The 23,769-nt window shown below is 37.0% G+C and overlaps 1 protein-coding gene across 3 annotated transcripts; it reads right to left on the reverse strand.

The window, feature by feature from the left end:
* Positions 1 to 16: 16 nt before the first annotated feature.
* On the reverse strand, positions 17 to 23,073 carry LOC137583676 (uncharacterized). 3 transcript variants are annotated; one of them, XM_068298777.1, is made up of 9 exons: positions 23,009 to 23,073; positions 22,065 to 22,190; positions 9,993 to 10,605; positions 4,687 to 5,948; positions 4,524 to 4,622; positions 4,332 to 4,460; positions 3,404 to 4,267; positions 3,275 to 3,334; positions 17 to 3,212 (listed from the first exon to the last, which is right to left on the reverse strand). In XM_068298777.1, the coding sequence occupies exons 3-9, from the start codon at positions 10,122 to 10,124 to the stop codon at positions 2,165 to 2,167; spliced, it is 3,594 nt and encodes a 1,197-aa protein (XP_068154878.1). In that variant the 5' UTR covers positions 10,125 to 10,605; positions 22,065 to 22,190; positions 23,009 to 23,073; the 3' UTR covers positions 17 to 2,164. The 3 variants fall into 3 exon arrangements, with proteins under 3 accessions (XP_068154878.1, XP_068154885.1, XP_068154870.1); XM_068298784.1 differs by lacking the exon at positions 22,065 to 22,190 and having other exon boundaries at positions 23,009 to 23,029; XM_068298769.1 differs by lacking the exon at positions 23,009 to 23,073 and having other exon boundaries at positions 22,065 to 22,984.
* Between the last annotated feature and the right edge of the window lie 696 nt (positions 23,074 to 23,769).

Genomic DNA, 23,769 nt, shown 5'->3' on the forward strand with positions numbered 1-23,769 from the left:
TATATATATATATATATTTATGTTGATGTATGTATATATATATATATAGAAGATATACTTTATATATATATATATTTTATTGTTTAACATGTTTTTTGTTTTCCTATTTCTCATTTTGCATTTCATACAAAAAGCTACACATTGAAATTTAACACATATTAAAAAAAAAAAAAAAAAAAAAAAAATGTATATATGTATGCATAAAATATAATAATAATTTCACATATGTATATGTTTTTTTTTTTGTATAAAATAGAAAATACTATGCACAGTTCAGCGCTTCGAGAAATTCCAATTCGGAATGCTGTGTGAAGGAACCAAAGCAAAGAAGGAACAATTTTTAATTGTCATACACAAAAATAAAAAAAAATTAAAAAAAAAAAAAGAAATTTTCCTACAGCCATTCTCAAAAAAAATTATTAACTTGGAATTCCCCCAGCAAATTCTTATATCCATCTCTCTATATCCTTTCTCTCCAAATCCATTCGCTTGCATCGAAAAAAAAAAAGGTTTTGACTTATTTGCTATGTTTATGTAAATGTAGGACAAAAAAAAAAATAATAAAATATTGTATATATATGATCGCAAATAAGTTACGATTTACAAAATATAACTATATGTATGTATGTATGTATATTAGGTATATATAAATACAGATTATTTTTCAATTATTACATCATACGCAATCTTACATTCTGTTTGTTGTCTTGTTTCTTTGCTTTTTGTCTAATTTAATGAGGGGAAAAGGGGACGTTTGGATGATTTTGAATGGAAAATGGATCTAACATTCTTCATTTCCGTTTTGTGTAGGAACCAACGAGTAGGAAGTGATGGCGATGGCAAGTAGAAATGGGGGACGGGTTAAAAGCTGCTTTCAGTGGAAACATTATCCAACGTTTCTTGATTTATATATATATATATATAGATGTGCTAAGTTGGACGGGAAGTGAAGAAGAATAATACAAAATTGATGGCATTTTGACAAGTGATGATATGAAATTGAAAATAACTTGCCTCTGGGAGGAGACAAGTGACGGAATGGATAAGCCAGAGGTAGTGAATGAATGCAGAGAGAGTATAAGGATAATGGAATTCTACTTATTTGTTTTTGTTGTGTGTGAGTGTGTCTCTCTCTCTCTCTTACTCTCTTTGAGTAGAATCTGAATTTGTCGCGACATTTTGTTCGATTTACTAATTTCTTAATATACAAGTTTATTAATTAACAATACATTTATTTGTTGTTTTTTTCTTTCATTTATGTTCTTTTGTTTGCTTTTTATTTCTAATTCTATTTCTCTGCTTCATCTGCTGCTGCTGCTGCTGCTGCCTTTACTCTCTTTTTGTTTTATTTTAATTGTTTTTCCTGGTTTTGTTGTATAATTGCACTTATGTTGCTAGCTCATAACACAAAAATTCATCATTTTATTGTTTATTGTTTTCTTTCTGTTTTGTTTGTTCTACTTGTTGTAGTTGTTGTTCACCTAAATTAAAGTTCAGTACTGAATAAATTGTCGTTACAATTTATATGCTTGTGGTGTGTTTCTGTGTGTGTGTGTATATAAAAAATAAATACAAATGCAAAAACTAAAGAAATTATAATGCAAATTTTGTTAGTTCAATGAGTATGAATATAATATATATAGAATATATCTATTTAGATGCATTTAGAAATTGAAAATAAGAATTTCGATTATTTTTGTTTTGTTCATTTGGAATGACCGCTATAAATGTGTATGTGTGTGTGTGTGTGGGTGTGGGTGTGTAGTAACATTCTAGGAATGCTTAGCAATATTTAATTAATATATATATATATACATGTATATGTATATATATATCTAATACAAAATATATAAATTGGATGTATATTGAATACAAATACATTTGATGTAGTTAATGCAAAGCGCGATCTGCATAAATACTATATAAAAAATACAAATTGTGTGTTGCTCTAGTGCTTATGTCTGTGTGGATGATTGGAGTGTGTGTGTGTGTGTGTATGTGGGCGAGTGTTTTTTACTCTTAACATTATTATCCATGGTGGAGGCGGAGGGCGAGCTTACGCAATTGGGATAAAACTGGGGTCCATATCTCTATATTATGGTCTATATATATATTTCATTTTTTTTTTTTCAATAATTTGATAGTCCTACGTATTATAGGGATTTTAGCGCGTAAAGGCACTGAGAAAATGGGGTCCACCCATATCGAATTGCTGCTGATCATAGCCATCATCAATGCCGCCGCCGCCACCGCCTCCGCCACCGACATTACCATTGGCCAAAGCGAATCCGGCAACACCACCATTGGCCGCCAATGTGGCAGCAGCTGCCGCAACGGTTGCCGCTTTCAGGGTGTTCATAGCCAACATGGGTGGCTTATCGCCTGGCTTCCAGCGACGATGAATGCCCATCGATTTAAGCTTTTGGCAAACAGATGAGGGCGATATGTTGATACCCTTCTCGGCCAGGCGTGCCGATACCTTCCAATATTGTATGTTGCTATCCTCTTTGATTAGTTCGAGAATTTCACGTGTAATCTCTTTGTCGCGCAATTCGCGTTCGGCAGCCTTTAAACGACGGCGAGGATGCAGCGATTTGCTCATATTTGATGATTGCTGCAGGTTGGCCGATTGTTGTTGTTGTTGTTCCTGTGATTGTTGATAGCGTTGCTGTGATGTGTCCGCTGGTGTGTGATGCTGTCGAAGTTGTTGTTGTTTATGTTGTTGTTGTTGCTGTAAATGTAATTCTTGTTGCTTTCGCTGTTGCTTAATCAATTCCAATTGTTGTTGTTGCTGTTGTTGCTGCTGCTGCTGCTGTTGGCGCTGCAACTCCTGTTGTTGTTGTCGACGCTGCTGCTCTTGTTGGGCTTGCTGCTCTTTGGCCGCCATGGCAGCAGCCTCCGATAGACGCACTTCATCGACCAATGTTGATGGACGTCCGCCTTCGGCACGTTTATTACGATAGGAGAGTGGAACTCCCTTCAATATGGCATCACGCACCTTCCAGGCCGTCATCTGTGACACATTCAGGGCTCTTGCTATTTCCATAGTCGATGAATTCTGTGCCACCAGCAACTTGGCCATGGCATATTTCTCATCATCGATAAAGACATTCGGTTTGCGTGGCTTCTTACCCGGCTGATGGACACCACTGGCTCCAGCTCCAGATGTAGGTGCAGCCGGATGAATCGCATTAGAATTTGTACTGCCATTGCTATGGGTAATAAATTATGAAAGTTAATCCCATCCAGATTTGGTCAACATAGTCACACTTACCTTTCGTTGCTGTTCAAGTGGGAAATAGAACGCAGGGACAAATTCACGGGCAGGGCATGACTAGATGGAGAAAAAGTTTATATATTTTATAGATCAAAATTGTGGAACATTTTCACAGGATCCACTTACTTAACAGCTGCTGGTGGAGCATAACGTGTAAGCATCGGTAATCCTCCGTTGTGGGCAGCCTTTTGTTGCTGTTGTTGCAATTGTAATTGCTGTGCATTGATTATGTGTGGAAAACGTTGCGATTCCACCAGAAGACGTTTATAGACCTCCACATCTGGACGTGTTGCTTGTGATGGACCCGATGCCAGTTGTGGTGGCAGTGGCGGCGGTGGCGGTGGCGGTGATGGTGGTGTCATCGATGCATCCCTATTTGAATGATGATCATTATCAATCATATCATCGCCGCCAGCATAGGAATTCTGATCAATTGCATCGTTATCAACATCGCCACCGCCTGATGGCTCATAGCCATTGTTTAGGAGACCGCAAACATCATCTTCACCCATATAGCCGGCGGTCTCTTCGGCTCCGATTTCTGCCACACATTCCTCGTTAATGGCCAGTGCATTGCCGCCGATATGCTGCTGTTGCTGCTCATCGTCGCTATCGCGTTGCTCTTCTTTAATAAGTCCTAATCCGAGATGACCATATGCCGGCAGGGACATTTGGGAATGTTGACGTTCACGTGATCTTTCACGCTCGGCCTCCAGTTCCTGTTGCAACTGCAGATGATGCAGTTGTTGGAGTTGCTGCTGCTGTTGTTGTTCAGATCCTTCATTGGCCTGATCGACAACACGCTCATGTAGACTGACTCCATTGACAAGACTCTTACGCAAACGCCAGGCAAATGTTCGCGATATATTCAACTCATTGGCAATCACGGTCGTGGTAGCTTCACGTAATATTAATTGCTTGGCCAGGGCAATTTTCTTGGCATCCAACTTGATGCGAGTGCGACCCTTGCGCTTATTAGCCAGACCGAGTCTAAAATGTAAATCCGAATTAATTGCCATTCATTTGACTAATGAGATTTAACCATTTCATTTACTTGCGATTGCTCAAATGCAGAGCATTGGCTCCATTGTCGGAAGATGTCACTTTGCGTGGCCCATTAGATATCCTTTTGGGGAAGTTATTAAACTGCACAATGTTCTGTTTGAAGAGCTGCTGCAGGGGCCTGAGAGTAAACCAACAAAATTGATCATTAGAATTAGTTCTCTCTGTAGTTTGGGTTACTTACATTTTAGCCGCCTTGGACGGACAACCGGTGCGCTTATGCCAGCCAAGATGATGGCCAGTGGGAAAGAGGACATGACAATCAGAACATTGCATGGGACGCCTGACCAATAGAAATTAAATACATTAGTTTATTGCATCTTTTAGGGGTTACCATCTAAACTTACGTCTGATTGCGGCGCTTCTTTACACAACGACCACGTCGAATGTGCTTCTCGAGGAACCTTTTGTAGAAGTAGGTCTTGCGACAATTGCTGCACTCATAGACTGGACCGGGAGCTCCATGAACACTCTGCATGTGCGCCTTGAGTATCTGTTTCATTTCAAATATCTGGTAGCAGTGCGGACACTGGAATCCACGCATATTGGGATGCATATGGGCCGGCCCATTGCCATTGCCACCACCAGCAGCATTGTTGACACCACCATGATCTGCCTCCGAGCCAGGCAGTGGCTCATCACAGGGAGTAATTAATTCAATCTCTGGGATCAGGGGCAGAGACATATCCTCATCATCGTCATCATCATCGCCATCATCGTGGCCATTGTTATCATGGTCCACGCCGCCAGCGCTGCTGCCGCCGCCACCCAAGTCATTGATTGAACCATTGGGGAACTTGTTCATCTGATGCTGCATATATTCATGCATCAGGCGTATTGAATTAAAATCGAATGGCTCTTTGGTATGGCCATGTTCCTTGATTTCGCCATCATCGTCCTCAGCCTCATCATCGTCATCATCATCATCGACGTGCTGTTCCTCTACACCATTCATGATGCCATGATGATCAACGACAACAGAGCCGGCATCTAAATGGTGTTCCAAATCACCGCCGCCATTCTGTGGCTCTGGCCCATCCATCTCCTCCTCTTCATCTCCATCTTCCCCTTCATCATCATCGTCATCATCATCAACTTCACCAAGTCGTTGGGCTTGAGGCTGGCCATTCATTTGATGACCCTGACCATGACCATGGCCATTTTTCAGTCGTGTCTGAGCTTTAGCACTCTCGCGCACATTATCCCCATCCGCATCCTCTTCCTCCTCCTCATCGTCGTCATCGTCATCGGAACTGCTGCTGCTGTTTGTGGCACTGCTGCTACCGCTGCTAGTTCCGCTACTACTGCCGACACTACTCTTCGCCAGACGCTGTTGTTGTTTCGATGATGACTTTAGTGCTTCGGTGGCGGAACCGGCGATACCGCCCGCAATCACAGTTCCACCCAGCGTCGCCTCGCCAGCGATCGGTGCATCTTGTTCGCCGCTGCTGCTATTGTGACTGCTGTGGCTCTCGATCTTCTTGATCAGCAACTGTTGCCGATAAAAGTTATCCGCATCCTCGCACTTCTTTTTGAACAAACAGGCCGAAATGGCCGTTTTGGCGCAATTCACGCAAACCTGTTGCGGCAATGTGTCGTTTTTTGATATCTGAAATGAACGATGAATGTAAAATTTTATTTCATTTCGTTTTAAAAACGATAAAAAACAATTTACTATGCACGGAATGCGTTTAGCGAAGGTACAAAAAAGTTTAATGCATCGTATAAAGATTGAAATTTAAAAATATTTCATTCGAATAGGAGGAAGAGAGGAAAAACCTGGACGAGAATGATCCCTCATTGAATTTCATGCATAAGAAAAGGTTTTCAACTCCATATTGATGATTGATGATTGCTATAACGTCTATAGATAGTTATAGCTACATCCTATGGGATGTAAGCTGATAAATTTAGAAGAAATCTATTAACAATCAGTTCACCAAATTTCATTAAACTCGGTTTAATAATACCCAAGTTGGACAACTAAAAGGCTGAATTGATCGCTAGAGGCGCTGTAATGCTTGCGTACATCACGAAAGAGTGAGCGAGATAGCCAGTGGTTTTTGGGTTTGATCTTATGATTAAAATAAAAATGGATTAATAGGTGTCTCAGTTGTAAGTCCCATAGACTTTAAGTAGTATTATATAATCAAAATTTAGTCAAATAATAAATCGCATTAAAATTTTTACTTTTACTTGGCTGATTCGATTGCTGGTATCAAAATCGATTAATTAACTTCAAGTAAACTACTCATGTGGCAACGCGACTTGATATTATTATTATTATTATTAATTGCTGCAATAGTGAAACAAAACTCAACTTAAACAAGAAATGAGAAACCAGAAAACATTTCACAAAAACAGACAAGAAACAAAAAACAGAAAAAAAGCTCACACTAAACTAAACTAACAATATGAATTGAAATTGTATATGTCTTATATATACAAACAATACATAAGAAATCATACATATGTATCCCATATGTATGTACATATAATCCATACATACATACGTACATATGTACATATGCATGGATGTATGAGTTAAAAATGGAAAATGGAAATGTATGGAATCAAAGCGAAACAACAACCGCAACAACACACCACCCCATTCACACACATTCCCATTGCCCCTCCTCCTACTCCTCACCAGCACCCCTCTCGTCATCGTCATCGTCATCATCATCATCCTCAACCAAGCAAATATAAAGATCCCCCGCCCCCCGCTGCCCGAACCACCTCACAACCCTCTTCTAACACAACATACAAAAACCGCCCGCCCAAATGGGGGCCAACGAACGTCTAAGCCGACTTAAGTAAGAAAACAGCAAGAGCGACAGAGAGCTAGAGAGCCACAGAGAGTGAAGAGGAGAGCGGGAGAGCCAAACCGAGAGCCAGAGAGCAAGCGTATAGCACTCAAAGTAGAAGAAGACGGTAGAAGAGAGACAAGAAATATACAAGCCAAGCACAAAATTGTAAAAGAAAAATTCCGTGTAGTTAGTAGTTACGTCACGACTTATAGACCTGCCGATACCCTAGACACTTATGTATCTAAATGACCAAATGTAAATGTGGGTGGCGCCACCTACAGTGGTTATATGGCTGCTGGTGATTTAATATCTAAACGTTTATTAGGAACGCGGTCTAAGCGTCCTCGCAAGTTTTACAAGAGTGAGCTAGTGTTGACTAGGATTAATAATACTAGGAATTCCGTTTAGAATTGGGAAACGACGAACAGAGGGCGAACCAGTATTTTCGGTGTCGCCACAGTTAGATTCGTTACATATGTTCTGTTAGTAATAACCATTTTCAACTCGTTTCAAATGCCCTTGTGATTGATCCTAATACATACATATAGGGGACCTCTAAATTATAACATCCTCGTTCAGGCGCCCCCTATAACTCCTGATTGTGGTGGTAGTGGTTGGTATCACAAAAATTTATGGAATTAAACCCAACATATGAATTATACATACTCACAAACAAACAACCAAACAAACATTTATGTATGTATGTATGCGCGCACTAACACAAGGAAACATGGAAATATTTCTTTATATCTACATATGTAAGCGTAAGAGTGAGTGTGAAAGAAAAGGCAACAACAAACACACATACACATGCATAGCAATTCAAACGGTAAATTATTTTACAAAAGCCAACCCAGAGAATTAAAAGAAGAAGAATGTATGGGGGGAGGGGAGGGGGGCTTTGGGGGTAAGGTAAATACAACACGGGAAAGAAACAACGAAACGAAAATACTAAATAAGAAGTAATAGTAGAAAATATAAGAAATTCCATAAAAATAACAACAAAAAAAATATGAAATGTTCATTCGACACAAAAAAAAAAAAAAAACAAATCAAAAGAGCAAACAAAATTGAAAGAAAGAAAGAAGAACCAACAACATAAAGGCCATTCAGGGGGAAAGGGGAGTGAACAAAAAACAAAAAATTATTGTATACACAATATGTGTATGAATAAAATAAACTAACCGAAGCGAACCGAAACGAACTGAACCGACCGAACAAATAAACAGAGAATTAAAAATACAACAACAACAAGAAGGAGAAGAGAAAAAAAACGGCAGCAAACAAGAAAAAGCCAAGCAAAGAAAACTGATTCCAAATTAAATTATAGTCACACACACACACACACACAATGTACTTGAGATGCAAAACAACCAACAAAAAAAAAAAAGTACAAATGTATCTTAAAGATTCTATGAATTAAGAATCTAACGTAACCTAAACACATAACAGAAATGGATGACAACCTGTGAAGAAATAAGTAAGAAATCGTTTTTGGGTTTTGCTTATCTTATATATATACATACATATGTACAAATATGTTATCTCTTACCTATAACTAACTATATCAATATCGTATACATGTATGTAAATGTTCAGATGCATCAAAAAAAAGAAAGAACAAAAAAGAAAACAGACAAATGTTACAACTTAGTTAGCAACGAAGTCTGCATACCCTTACAATTTGTTGCAACTACTCATACATACATATATAGTAAACAGATTCAGAGACTAAAAGGTAATCGGTCTTCTATCGGTCCTACATAAACCTTTCTAAATCAGATATCCTTATAGATTGCTTCCAGTATTAAAGTTTTAAGTTTATTCAAAACAACAGATAACAAACTATATACAGTAGAATCCGGCTATAACGAATCCGCTTATAACGTCCGTCCGACTAAAGTTCGATGAGTGATTGGTTGGTCCCAATACAAACATATAAAAGGGCCTCCGGGTATAACGACGAAAATCGTCTCTTGAGCGTCGTTATAAACGGATTCTACTGTAATTACTATAACTTATCTTAGACATTTTCTTCTATTAGTTTATTTATATACTCCTATTACAAGAGTATAATAAGTATCTCTTGAGTTTCTAAGAAGTGAAACAACTTTGCATATTCTTTAGATAACGCACTATACAATTCAGCTCTTATACTACATTTACACAACACCAACACACCTACACACACACACCCATACAGGTATCCATATTTAAGTGTTAATTGCACTCTTAAATTACACAAACAAGTCGTTTCTATGGATGTATTTGTTTGTTCATTTTTCTCGTTCACTCTGTGTTCATGGAATAGAAATTCTTTCATAGAAACAGAAAAACAAAACTCAACTAAAACTGAAACCTCGTTTATACTTAATTCGAATCTAATTGGCTGAAATGTGATAACTTTTATCTAACAATAAATACCGATATGTAATACATAGAACTGAAAAGTCAACAATTGCATCTTGAATAGTTTTTGGCCAAGCCTTTTTTCAAAAAAAATTAAAAACCGGTAACCAAAATACTCTCAATGATAGTTTTAATAATTCCAAGTGCCTTTTGTGAAATTGTTGATTATAATAACCTTTACGATTAAGTCTACAAATAACATTCGAATGAATCAAAAAACCTTCCTTCGAAAAGAAAGTAAAGTAAATACTAATTTAGCCAAGTGCCAAGCATACAGTTTAAAGTTAAACGGGCAGACGAAATGTATTCGAAACCCTAATCAATGTGAAATAAACTGAGACCTTTCAGAACCGATTAAAGATGGGTTAACTAACAAATATTAATGCATATAAACAAAATGGTTTCTTATACATATATAGATTTCAAATGCTTACCTTAACATCCGCCAATGTTGTGATTTTCTGCCATATCGAATCCTCGCCAAAAATCGATATCATTTGCATTGAGTTTGTGTGCGAGGTAATGCAAATGCGACATAATTGAGGATTGCATATCTCAGTTTCCATGTTGAAGGGTCGAAAGTATATTGGTTGATATACAGAGTTTAAGTATCTATCTATCCAGACGTAACCTTATCAATATACCAGCTCAGCTGGCTATAGATAATCAAGCAAAGGTAGCGATAGTACTTGAAATAGAAATAGAACGAGCAAGTGATGATGTTAATGGGGGTGGTGGTGGTGGCGTGGCCAGCCACCTGCATAACCCCTCCTGCAGCCGGCAGACTGCTCCTGCTACTGCTGACCCGATGCTCTCGATGACAATGATGATGATGATGATGATGCTCTGTTGACCTGCTGCTGAAATATGAGGGCGGATGGGATGGTGTAGTGGCAAGTGTTGATGTTGAACTAGAGCAACGTCTAACGCAACAAGTGGCACACGAGTTGTTTAAACGACGAGACGACGACGACAATGCGTAGCCGCAAATCTTCTGTCCGAATTGTATTTAGGGAACAACCGACTGGCCTGGCAGCGACTTGAAAACTGAAAATGAAGCCAAAGAACAAGAAACTATTTATTAATAATGAAATAAACAACCACAAAAAAAAAAAAAAAAAACACAAATACAAATAAAACACAACAACAATAACAATAAAAACCAAACGAAAAAATTTACACAAAAAACGTAAACGAAAACTTAAATAAAAGTTTAAAAAATACACACACACACACAGAGATGAAAAATAATATAGAAATACACACACTCGCACATACACACAGATGTGAAAGAAACGAGGCAGATACAATACATACCACACACACTTACCACCTACCTCACCCTGGACCCCCCCTTGCCCAAATACCGCTCCGTGTTGCCCCCCTCTATCCCAACAATCTCTCTCTCTCTCTCTCTCTCTACAATACACAATTCTTACTGTCGTAGCCGCATACAAAGTTATGAACTTGATCACACACACACACACACACGCACATGCATATAAAAATAAAATTACACAAAAGAAAACAAGTCAAAACTAAATAATAAAAAAAAACAACAACAACAATAACAACATTCACACATATACAGAGACAGAGGAACAAATAATAGCAAAAATCGTAACGAAACGAAATAAAATAAACTCTATATCTATGGAAGTGAGTCGAGTAGTAGATACACACATACATATATATTTAAATATATATATACGTGTATATGTGTGCGGTGTGATGGGGTGTGGGGTAAGGAGGGGAGGTAGGAAATGTGGAAGGAGGAGCATACACAAAGTACGATAAATTTCATGTATGCCCCATTGTCTCTCACTCTCTTATTATGCGTCTGGGTGTGTGTGTGTGTGTGTGTGTGAAAGAGAGAGAGAGAGAGAAGCTGGATTGCAGGGAAGGTTGACACACACACATACACACACTTTTGTAGCTATAGAATAGGCACATCCTGGCTTAAGTTATTACCATAAAATCATCTACACGAACTATAATTATACAAGTTTTTAGCTCAACTACAGTGAAAATGCCCCCTAATGAACCCCACAATTACAGATGGGCACTCCTTTTTTATTAATTTACTGAGTCTCTGTTGAGAGTTTTTACTGTACACACTTTTAAGAGCAGGGTGGACATTATTGTCCTCTGTATGAAAAAAACCAACAAATAAAACGCAACCACTTGCAGGATATCACGTATACGCAGGAAAAACGAAATAAAGCCAACTTTCCTCTCTCTCTCTCTTAAATTTATTGTTTGCTACTTAAAGAATACATTATAATTCCAACTACACTAAGAGAGAGTTGAAATTAACATCTTTAATAACATCTTTATAAAAACATATTACGTATACGCACCGACTCAAAGCTCAAAATAGTGTTTTTTGTTTTTTTCTTTTGAGTTTTTCCCATAATAAACAAAATAATATTATCATTTCAAATGCCTATTTACATATAAATATATGTACATACTTTAAAATAAAATTGTTTTTAGCTATACATATTATTATGGTAATGGTTTCGAGACAGGTTTTTCTACAATACAATAGTATTTAAATTCTTTATACATGATTCTCTGACCATATATGGATAGAGGCAACGATCCTCGAGCAAAATAAGATAGAAAATCATTTTTCGTATTTTAAAGATATCCCTATTAAGTTTATGCGATTATTTGCAATAGTTAGAGCTATTAAAAAGGTTTAAAGACAGAATGCGAATAAGAACAAAAAGCTCTTGGCAAGTATTAAGGACATAATTTGGACCACATAGCGGATTATTTACAATGGAACAAAAAGGATATTAATATTAGAAGAAATCGTTGATACGATTCTGGTTTAATTTTAGGTTTTGATCCTCCAAAAAGGTGAATGCACTATTCCTCCAACCATTCCAACTCATTCCATTCCATCTCATCCCATCCCATCCATCTTTGTATACACAGAGAGCAAAAGAAGATAACGAAATAGAAATGCGTAGAATACAACAACAACAACAACAGCAGCAGCAGCAGCAACAACAATTGCATTTCAAGTTTAGGAATGTGAAGAAGGAAAAAAAAAACTGAAAAAGCAATAGCAACCAGTTTTTCACAGTTTGCGAATGATATTCTTGTACTATTTAAATGATGGCTAAAAGGAGCTGCAGCCGCAGCAGCATCAACAGCTATAAAAGGAATAAGTCGGAGAATTCAAGAGAAGGCTTTGTCCTACTATTAGCACACTCACACACACACAAACACACACACGGCACATGCATGCATGAGTGTGCAAAATTTGAATTTGAGTCTGCGATTCGCGATCACAATCTGTGTACAATCTGAAATAAGAAACAAGAACATGGATAACAACGACAACAAATGCAGAGCTCACAGGTCATAATGATGCCTCACACACACACGCGAACTGGAAATGATCTGGAAACTGGAACTGCAAAAAGGCCCAACCAATTTGCAATATGAACCATTCTGCTCCCCCACCCACTAAGCCTGCACTCAACATGTACATACATGCATGCATGCAATACACATGAATATAAATCTATACACACACACACACACACACACACATGGCCAAGCATGTATCCCGTATCCATCCATGCCTTCATATAATACATCTGTATATTTGCCCGCATATGGTGTATACTCCCCTCTTTGCGTCACCCACCCCCCCACCATCTTACGTCTTGGATCCTACTCTATCAATTTCCATTTGCAAGTCGCATGTGCAGCTCACACACAGAGAGCAAGAGAGACAGAGAGAGAAAGAGACATTGTTTCGAGTTTAAAATAAAATTAAATAAAATTGAATCCATAGAAAAGAAACGACAATGACGACGTCGACGACTTGGCTCGCGATTTACACACACACACACATACACACACAGCTTTACTACTCATAAGGGGAACAAAGTTTATAACAAACAAATGAATGCGTAAGAGAGAATCCACCATGCAACAACAACAACAACAATAACAATAACCAGAGAGGAAAAACCTTTTGCGTCAAACTAAGAGAGAGAGAGAGAGAGAGGGCGAGAGAGCGACAGAGAGAAAAAGCTGGCGAGCGTGCGAGGATAAACAGATTGACAGAGAGAGAGAGAGACAGTGGGAGATCTTTAAACAGAAAAATTAAATAAAATAGTGTGCAGAAAAGTCAAGAAACTCAAGATTTTCTGTTTCTGTTTCTGCTGCTGCTTCAGTTTTGCAGCAGCATAACTTTTTGAGACGTCCCCCTCCCCCCCGCCTCTCCACCCATTCACCACGCAACACTCAGCTGTAGCCGCAATCGCAGTCGCAGTCGCAGCCGAGCTGTGCCAACCTAAAGAGCCAAGCCAACGACCAACAACAACAACAACAACTACCATTACCGATACTATGAAGAAACGACTCTGACTTATACACAACTATTAAAGAAAACACAAGAGCAAAAAAAAAAAGACAGACGAGAAAAACAAATACACACTACTTACACCACTTACTATCCCATATCCATGCCATAACTACAATACACTTACACACCTAACCTATCCATGTGTGTGTGTGTGTGTGTGTGTGTTTGTTGTTGTTGTTTATACCTCCCGTCGAACGACAAACTCTACTACGCGAGAGCCTTAAAACTTTGTTTTTTCTTTTTATATGTGTGTATAATTTTTTTTTTATTTTTTATTCTTTTCTTGGCTGTTTTGTTTTCCTTTTTTAGCTATTGTACAGTTCCACAGAAAATTTATACACCGCACGAACCAATGAGGCGGTGGGGGAGGGGGTGGTATAAGGTATGTATGCACACACACACACTCATACCCAAACATACATACACAGTTTATATGTACAATTTAATATTTGTGAGCATATTTGCGGACAAGAACCAAAAAAGAATTGAATAGAGAACGACGACGACGCCGACGACCACGAAGAACGAACATTCAGACTAGACCAGGCCAGGCTAGGCTAGGCTAGATACACGGCGGCAGCGGGCATAAGATACTCTTAGCAAGAGTCTTGAGAACGTGGAGAAATAAAACGACGACGACGACGACGACAACGAGAACTAACTACAAACGCAACGTAAATGACGACAATGTTAGCGTTATGATGATGGAACATACATACATGCATATGAGTGTGTGTGTGTGTGTGTGTGTGTGAGCACTAGATAAATTCTAAATGCTGTCGTTGACTTAGAAAGTATTCCATTCCAATGTTGAAGTAGAAAATAAGCAAAAGCCCACAATTCCAATTGCACGACACAAGATCAGATGATGATGACGATAATAATGATGAAGGAGGTAAAGAACAACGAAGCGAATGTCGACGTCATTTTCGACGCGTCGGCCCGCCGCACTCCCACCATCTTCCTCTGTCTTGGCCTTGCTGCATATTAAATTACTCTTCATAATTGATTAACTAATATATTTTAATGTTCTTGAAGAGAGAAAAAATGTTTGTAGCCTAGAAATTAGAAATGAAGAGATTGAGAAAGATCCAGAAAATATATTTTTTATGTGTATGGATTGGATATATTGGAATGGGTTCTTTAATTCAACCATTAACCGCAAATTTAATGCGTGTATGCATTTTTTAATGAGTTCGTTTCCTTATTAACAATACATTTTAAAATTTAGTTACCGGAAATGAAATAAATGATGTGCTTAGTAGGCAAAAAATCAACAAAAATCTTACACAATTTAAATCATTTGCACAGATTTCTTTAAAACATTACCCTAGGCATTATATTTTACAAAAAAGAAGGTAAATTTAAGGATATTTGGGGACTAACTTAAGTGCTTTAACTAGAAGCTTCATCATAATATCAAAATGATTCCAATATAACGAAAGAAAATGAAACAAAAAAGCAAATACAGAAGAAAATTTGAAAAGTTTAAAATGGAATAATGCCAATTTATGAAGATATGCACAATATATGCACATTAGACAAGGATATTAGTAAAGTACTCAACAATAAATGGAATCCGATCAACAGTTCCTTACAAATCCCTCTTAATAGAGGAACATTCGAAAGTGTAGCTCACATTATGTTCTTATATTGTTTCAAAAAGACCTTTTTCCTGATTTTTCCTGACATTTCACAGCTAATGTGTGAAAATAGGGTGTCGAGTCTTCGTTGTTTTTCTTTCTATGTTTTAATGCAGGCTTTTGGTATAATTACAAGCTCACGATGTTGACAATGTGCGAGGTGAAAAATTATTTTACGTGTACTTGCCATATAACAATAGGTCCGGAAGACACAACCACACAACTAACACACACACACACACATACACACAGTAAAATGTTGCACGAAGAGAGTTGTTGGTTTTGGAGAGGAAATGGAAATCCAACACTTACAAGTAACGAAAAAAAAAAACCAAGAAAAAGAAAATAAATTAAAAGAAGGGGAAAAAATGATCCAAGACAAATCAAATGAGAATGGCACACGTCCGTCCGTCTGACTGCAAAAAAGGTGTGGCTTAAATGACTTATTGAATTTACATTCATGTTACAATTTTGATATCAGAGACAAGACCCTACAATACACATACATACATATGTATGTACATATGTATAGTAGAAATTAAAAACTGTTTATGCCATTAAGAAATAAGAGAGAAAAAATCATATTGAAAATGTAAACAAAATTCGAAATTATTGTGAGCTTGGCAGCAAATTACTTGGAAGAGGACTCTTAAAAATAATAAAAACACAATTCAACATTTATAATTTTCTCAAGAAATCAAGGCAATCGAAATCGGAGAGAACAACAAACTAAATATAAACATACAGATATAAGATACAAATTGGTAGTCCAACTAGTTACAGACACAGATGCAGATACATACATTACAACCATTACAAATAGCGTAAGAATGCGTTTATATGCATAAATATGTACATATGTATGTGTATGTATATGTATATATGTTTGTAAGCGAGCCAAAAATAAACAAAAACCGATAATGAAGAAGATTATGATGATAAATAATAACGACGATAATGATGAAATAACTTCGGAGTTTGTAGCAAGTCAACCCGAGGATGTGAATGCGAAAGGTAAGCAAAGAAGAAGTTAACCAACAACTGCTTCCCAAGCCCTCCTGCCACCACCAGCCCATCGCTACATAGCAAAGGAGATGCGTGTGGGCGTCTTTGGGAGTGCCTCCTCAAGAGAGGAGCAATTGAAAAATAACAAAAGAGAGGCGGCACATGAGAAACCGAATCGAGAGAGAGAGAGAGTGAGCGAGGATAGCAAGCGCGACAAACTAAAACTAGATGAAAAACTTGGCAATGTCCGTAAAAAGATAAAAATTATATATGTATTTATGTATGTACATACATATACACTCTGGATGGAAACGAACCGAAAACGACCAAATCGAGAACAAACCAAGAATCAAGAACCAGACTCAGGTGAGGGTGGCGGTGGCAGCAGCAGCGGCAGCGTGCGCGCATAGACAAGTTTCTTTCATCCCAGAGATAGAGCGAACCAGGCAACAGGAGCCAACACAGAGCAAGGCAACCATAAATGCATTAAAAAGATGCATCCAGTCAATGTTCTTAGCTTCTCTCGCATACACACACACACACACAAACGCTTATACTTAAGCTCGCTCTCTCTTTCTCTCATTCTTAACCTCTCCCACTGACATTGCTCTTTTCAGCACTCTTTTCTGGCCACCACGGAAAGTTTCAACGCTCCCCGAAACTTGCCAAAACAATTGCAAACCTACAAGTCGCACTTGGCTATACCCTAACCGGCACCGCAGCAAATGATTAATAACACCAAATGCAGGAAACCACCAAACAGGGAGAAACATGATCTCTTTCTCTCTGTATCTCTCCCTTGCAGCCCAGCAGCTACAGGTTTTCGTTGTCTGGCATGGAATAACCCCTAAAGGTTGATAGAGAAGGAGCGAGGTAAGCGCAGAGCAAGAGACAAAAACAAATTCCGGACCATAGAGAAAACTTCACACAGCTTGAAAAAATATTTTTATAGCTTTTTTTACATTTTGTTCTAGGCTTTGCAGTGAGCGAAAGAGAAAGACAGAGAGAGAGAGCAAGAGTGAGAGCGTATTATAAAGAGAGAGGCACGTGCAATAAATGCAATTACCGCATTCAAGCTGCTGACTCTGTGTATGTGTGTATATTTGTGTTCATCGACGTACATTTTCTTTACTTTTTATTGCAGACTATTTTATACACACAATTCTGAAATGCAGGATATGTGAAAGGAGTATTAGACTTCATGAAATACGATTATTGAATAATGAATGTAGAAGGTTATATCGCCAAACTCGAGACCGCTTCAAAAGTAATTTTAGTTATAATCTAAACTAATTTTGTTGAATATTAGACATTGAGGTAAAAATAAGCCTTAACTCTTGGTTCCAAGACTGTGCAGTTACCCCGAGAGCAATTCAAAAGTTCTCTCTTTCTTTATTAAGAGGTATAACATTGGTCGATAAATTTTTGTTATGCTATACATTTTTATAGGTCCATGAAAGCAACATTGTTGGGTTGAAGGATTGGTATGTAGTATTACCAGAGTTATTACAGGTTTATTTCTACCTACTACTACTACCACCACTGCTTGCTAAAGAAAGGAGGTAATCATTTAACTGGAGTCAATTGTGGCACAAAGAACCCAAGAATCCTGTGGATATGTATGTATGTATGTTTTCTTCCTCTTCCTTTTCTAGTCTTTATTTTATTTTATGAGTTCACTCATAAAAAGAACCTTGGCTAAATGTATAAAGAAAAAATTGAAACAAAAAATGAAAACTAAAAAAATGAACGACATTTTCTGTATACTTATACATGCAGCAGCAGCAGAGCAATGCGGTAGATGGAAGAAGGAGGGGAAGGGGCGAATTGCATTTGCTGGTTTTGTTTGTTTGCACACTGCTTGCAGGTTGTTGTTGTTGTTGTTGTTGCACTTACAGTTGTCGTATAATTTTTATACGTTTTTCTTTGCTGCACATACATACATACATATGTTCATACATACAAATGTATACTTATTTTTTCTTCATATGCATTTTTATGTGCGTGTGAGAGTTGTCGACTACGACGACGACGACGAATACAAACAACAACAACGTTGTCGTCATCTAGGCATCAGTGTTTTGTGTGTGTGTGTTTGCCTCGGATCAAATTTGTTGAATTGTTTATTTAGTACGCTGGTTGTTGTTATTATTGTTGCTATTGCTGTTATTGCTTTTGCCATGTCTGTTGCGTTTTTTTTTCTTCGTCTCTTTTTTGTATACCCTGATCAACTAGTGGCATGGCGGGTAGTTAAGGCAAATACAAATATTTCCATGACATGTGAAATCTTGCTTATCAGCCTCCTAATCCTTCATACCGTGCAACTAACGAAACCAACACAACACAATATTTGAACCCAACAAATTATCATAATTATATGTTTGATATTCTAAAATATTTACTTGTTTCGCAAATTTTCCAATTCACTTATAAACAGCAGAAGAAAGAAGAGAAGTTTATATATACATATATCAAGGCTTATGCGTTTGAATGTCACTTTACACTGCGCAACAAATTTTGCACTCAGCGCTGTCTGCGATATAATTAGTGAAAAGAGAGAGAGAGGAAGACAGCCATAGAGAAAACAATTTAATTTTGTCAATTGCAACTTCTCTCAGCGTTTACTCTCTCAAACTTTGTTCGACACCCCACCCAATGATAGATTATGCTTTAGCGTGATAGGATTTGGAGAAACCCCACACAATTAATATTACAGGGTATCTTCAAGTCAGCGCCCTGAGTTAATGTATACACATGTAGGTATGTATGTATGCACATACATATATACATACATATATATACAAATACATTTTCGTTATTGTTATTATCGTTAGTTTCTGCTGCAGCTGTTGCATTCACTCTCAAAGTTACAATTGCTTCGGCTTTGACTTCGTTTGCGCGGGCCTTGTCTATAGCCATCTCTTTCGTTTTTGGTATTTGTAAATTACATAAATTGTCTTGGACTATAAATTACGGGAAGATTATTATGGATTGTTGGTTGTTTTTTTACACACACACACACACAACAGAGCGCTCGCATATGTATGTAATTGTATTGCCTTCGAAAAAAAACCAGCCACACAAAGTTGTTGTTGTTTTTTTTTAATGCTTTTATAGAGAGATCTGCATTTAATGATACTTGGTTGTAGTTATGTATCCATGCATATGGTGGATATATGTATATGCATATCGGCTGCGCTGCTGCTGCTCAGCCCGCTCGCTTATTACTATAAAGTGCACTGTGAGTGCATTTCGACGACCGCATAAAAATTGAGGTAGAAATAGGCACACACACACACACATACACATATGTAACTCTACCAAAAAGATTAAGCCAAGAGTATGGGTTGTTGTTGTTGTTGTTTTAACTGAGTCACAACATGGAAATGAAATATTTGGCGGTAAGAAAGGTGGGTGGTTGGGCAAGAGAGAGGGGGAGTCACCTTTTTGCCAGCGAAAATGTCAAATGCCAATCAAATAAATTCCCCTTCCCCCTCCTTGCTGAGAAATTCTATACATACATACATACATATGTACAATATTAACATTGACAAAATATTCTTATGCGTGCGCAAACAATCAAATAGTTAAAAAAAGGTCATAGAAATGTCAACAATCTTTATAAGTATTTCTTTTTGATGTCCTTTTTAAAAACTCTCAAAAAATAATTGTATTCCATTTCGATTCTAAACAAAAAAACTTAATCTACATACATATGTATACACATTTGTGTTTTCGTCTTAAGGGGGCAGAAGTGGGCGTGGCAAACATTTTAAATAATCACAATCTGCGTGAAAACTTAACAAGTCTAATTAGCAAATTTGGTACTACCTTTGGCTTTTATAGTCCTTAAGGAAGGAGGTGTGGCAAAAATTTGACATAAACTTCACAAGGACGGACAAGGCTAAATCGACTTAATGCGGATCAAGATACATACATATACAAATGTACATATATACGTTATGGCGTCGGAATAGCATGGTATAAAGGCGAAAAATAAGTTACATATGTGTCTAACAATATCGCATTTTACCCTCCGATTCGAGAGAAATAATCAAGTTACGATGGAAGAGCTTTTGAGATGTTTTGTGAATGAAATTTAATAACCTCTGATTGAGCGATTGTTTATGTTCGAAAGAACCTGGATTCGAACCTACTTTAAGTACACATGTACTTATCATTTTCAGATACTTTGAAATCGTGTGAAATATATGTAGTTGAGATTGCATCGAATTTTCAATAAACGATATACGATATTTTTAATCTTAATACAATGATTAACTCAATGATATAAATAGACTCGAGCAATCTGATCAATAACATTATTTAACATTATTATGCGCAACTTATAATTAAAATTAAGAGTTGAAGACTGTACATACATAACAAAAACTTTGTATGTACCTTAAGAAAATATATGTACATATGTACATACATATGTAGGTATGTAATACAGAACCAGAAGGATAAGTCCTGCTTTGCTTTATATAATAGTAAATCTAGTAACAAGAATCAAGAAAAAAACACGCTTTGCGAGCTTCTATAGAGTCGGTTCTTTGTTTTCTTTTTCTCGATGTTATGCCGATTAAACTGTATGTTTGTAACGGTATTTTGTATCGGTATTTTGATTCCCATCACATGGTCGGTCGATTTAGCTGGAACGCTGTCTGTGTGTGTGTGTAGAAATTTCCGCTAACAAATATCACTTAATTCAATTTATGTACAACAAAACACGGGGGGAAAAAACACGCACACCATTTACAAATATTAACATACTTATGCACATACACAGAGTTTTTTTTTATTTATAAACGTTAATTTTGTTGTTTAACTTTATCAAATGCTTGATCAAATGCCAAAGAACAATAAACGCACAAAATGTATGAGTAAACTGTCATTTCTTTAAAATTTTTCATAATCTTTTGACAAGGCACACAGACACAGAAACACTACACACACACACAAATACACTCATACAGATAAACGCTTTGATTTAACGTTACGAAAATGAAATAGTTTATTTCCATTTCTAAGCATAGTTAATAGGCAAAACAACAACAACAAAAAACCACTCAGCCAAGAACCTACAAGAGGAAGAAAGAGAGAGATAGAACTGGAACAGAGATATAGAAAGAGGTTGGCAAGGGAAAGGGGGGGTTTGGGGAGAGAAGAAATATGAGAATAGGAGATAGAAACAGAGAGAGGGAGAGAGATATACATAGATGGGGAGAAAGACGAAAAGAGATAAAGTAAGCGAGTGAGAGAGAGGGTCTATAATAATAACAATAATAAATTGAAGAGTTAAACTAATAATGAAACACACACATATAGTAATCAAGAGAGAGAGAGAGAATATCCATACTTACATACATACATGTGAATGTACATATGTATGTATGTACATATTTATGTATAGTAGTAGTTATAATCAAGTCAAATAACGAAATAAACGTCGTCTCACATACCTTTATTCACTTGAAATTGCTTTAGATGTATATGTATGTATGTACATACGTACATATTTGTTTTTCTCTTCTTCTCTGCTTCTTCGTTCACTTGGTGGTTCGTTAATGTAGTTGTTGTTGTTGTTGCTGTTATGTTGTTGTATTTTGATTATTTTATTCTATACATATTTCTTAATTCTGTATTTTTTCCACATACATACATATGTATGCAGGTTTGTTTTTACACAGACACACACACATACACACACGCACAATTAAATTGATTTGGAATGTGTAACAGAAACAAAAACTTATAATTAATTGCCTTTTGTTGCAGTTGTATTTTATTGTAATTATTGTTCATACTAGTTATTATTATGTAGGTATGTAAATTTCGATTATATAAAACACAACATTAAATGCTTTCGTTTCCGTTTATTATATACACTGCTGCTTTGCGTCTTCTTTGCTTGCGTTTCCGGAATACCGTAATATTTGGATTTGTGTTCTTTTACTTTTCCGCTTTTTCCCAGCCACTTGCATTCAAGACGCAACAAGACGAAAACAAACAACAGAAGAGAACACACACACACACATAAAAAAATATTAATAAAGAATATGTGAAGGCACAAGGAGCGTAGTACGTCGAGGAGTCAACTCCAGAAGGGTGTGGGGTCCAGATGGGGGTTTGGGGAAAAACTCACTAGGCACACGCACGCAACTGAATGAAAATGCCGCAATGGGGACTTTTTAATCTATTTTACATATTCGTGTGTAACTGTAACTGTATTTTAACAAATAACAATCCAATTGGCTATAAACACAGTTGAATTTTTGCGCTTCTCTATTGTTCCAGTTGGTTTTTTAATTTTATTGTTGCTATTGTTTACTTTATTTCAGTATTGTTATTATTGTTGTTGTTGATTTGCTATTATTTTTAGTAGCAACAACTACGTACGGGCTACCTGTGATTTGAATCTGCTGCAGCAGCCGCATTACAAAACCCAACACGTTCATTCGCGTTCGTTATCACAATTGACATGAAATAAATACACAACGGTGAAAAACAACAACAACGTAGCGAAATCAATTCGCTCGGCGCGCCGAATTCGCCCAAGCCGTAAAAAAGAAAAATATTCGCCGCAACTTTTTGACCTCTCGCCGCAATTTTTTTGCCCTCTCTATATGGATAATGTTAATTAACAGTTGATCATTGGATAAATGTTAACAGCTCTAAATTAATCGATAACGTTTAACGGATTTAAAAGCTAACTTTTTTGAATTATATAAAAATTAAAACAAGATAAACAAAATAAATCTAATCTTTGTAACTTTTGTATATCTTTATGCGTAGCAGAAGTACCTAATATTGATATGACAGAAAATATTAGATTCAGATTAGTGCAAATGTGTTTTTTCATTCAGGTTTTGCCAGTTAACATTTTATTAATTATTTTACATCCCCGAGAAGATTGCTATTGTAAAATAATATTAATTTGGAAACAATAACAAATAAGCAATCAACCTTTTTTTCGTATTTTTTTAATCGATTACTTTTTGAAATGCAACCATGCCGGCTCCACAATTGGAAAGCTTTTTTTTCATTGGAAATGATGCCCCCTTGGTAACGGCTGGCCCCCTCATCAATGAACTTGCCAACCACGTAGTATGGGTGTATATCTGTATGAGTGTGAGTCTGCGCTCGCGTTGAGCGCCAATACAAGAC

This window comes from Drosophila tropicalis, unplaced genomic scaffold, assembly GCF_018151085.1.
Source record: "Drosophila tropicalis isolate 14030-0801.00 unplaced genomic scaffold, ASM1815108v1 contig_158, whole genome shotgun sequence".
NCBI lineage: Eukaryota > Metazoa > Arthropoda > Insecta > Diptera > Drosophilidae > Drosophila > Drosophila tropicalis.

Coding starts and splice junctions, on each gene's coding strand:
- LOC137583676 (XM_068298777.1), bottom strand. CDS start 10,124: ATGGAAACTGAGATATGCAATCCTCAATTATGTCGCATTTGCATTACC. Junction 5,949..9,992: donor CAACATTGGCGGATGTTAAG/GTAAGCATTTGA, acceptor CGTTCATTTCAG/ATATCAAAAAACGACACATT. Junction 4,623..4,686: donor AAGAAGCGCCGCAATCAGAC/GTAAGTTTAGAT, acceptor TCTATTGGTCAG/GCGTCCCATGCAATGTTCTG.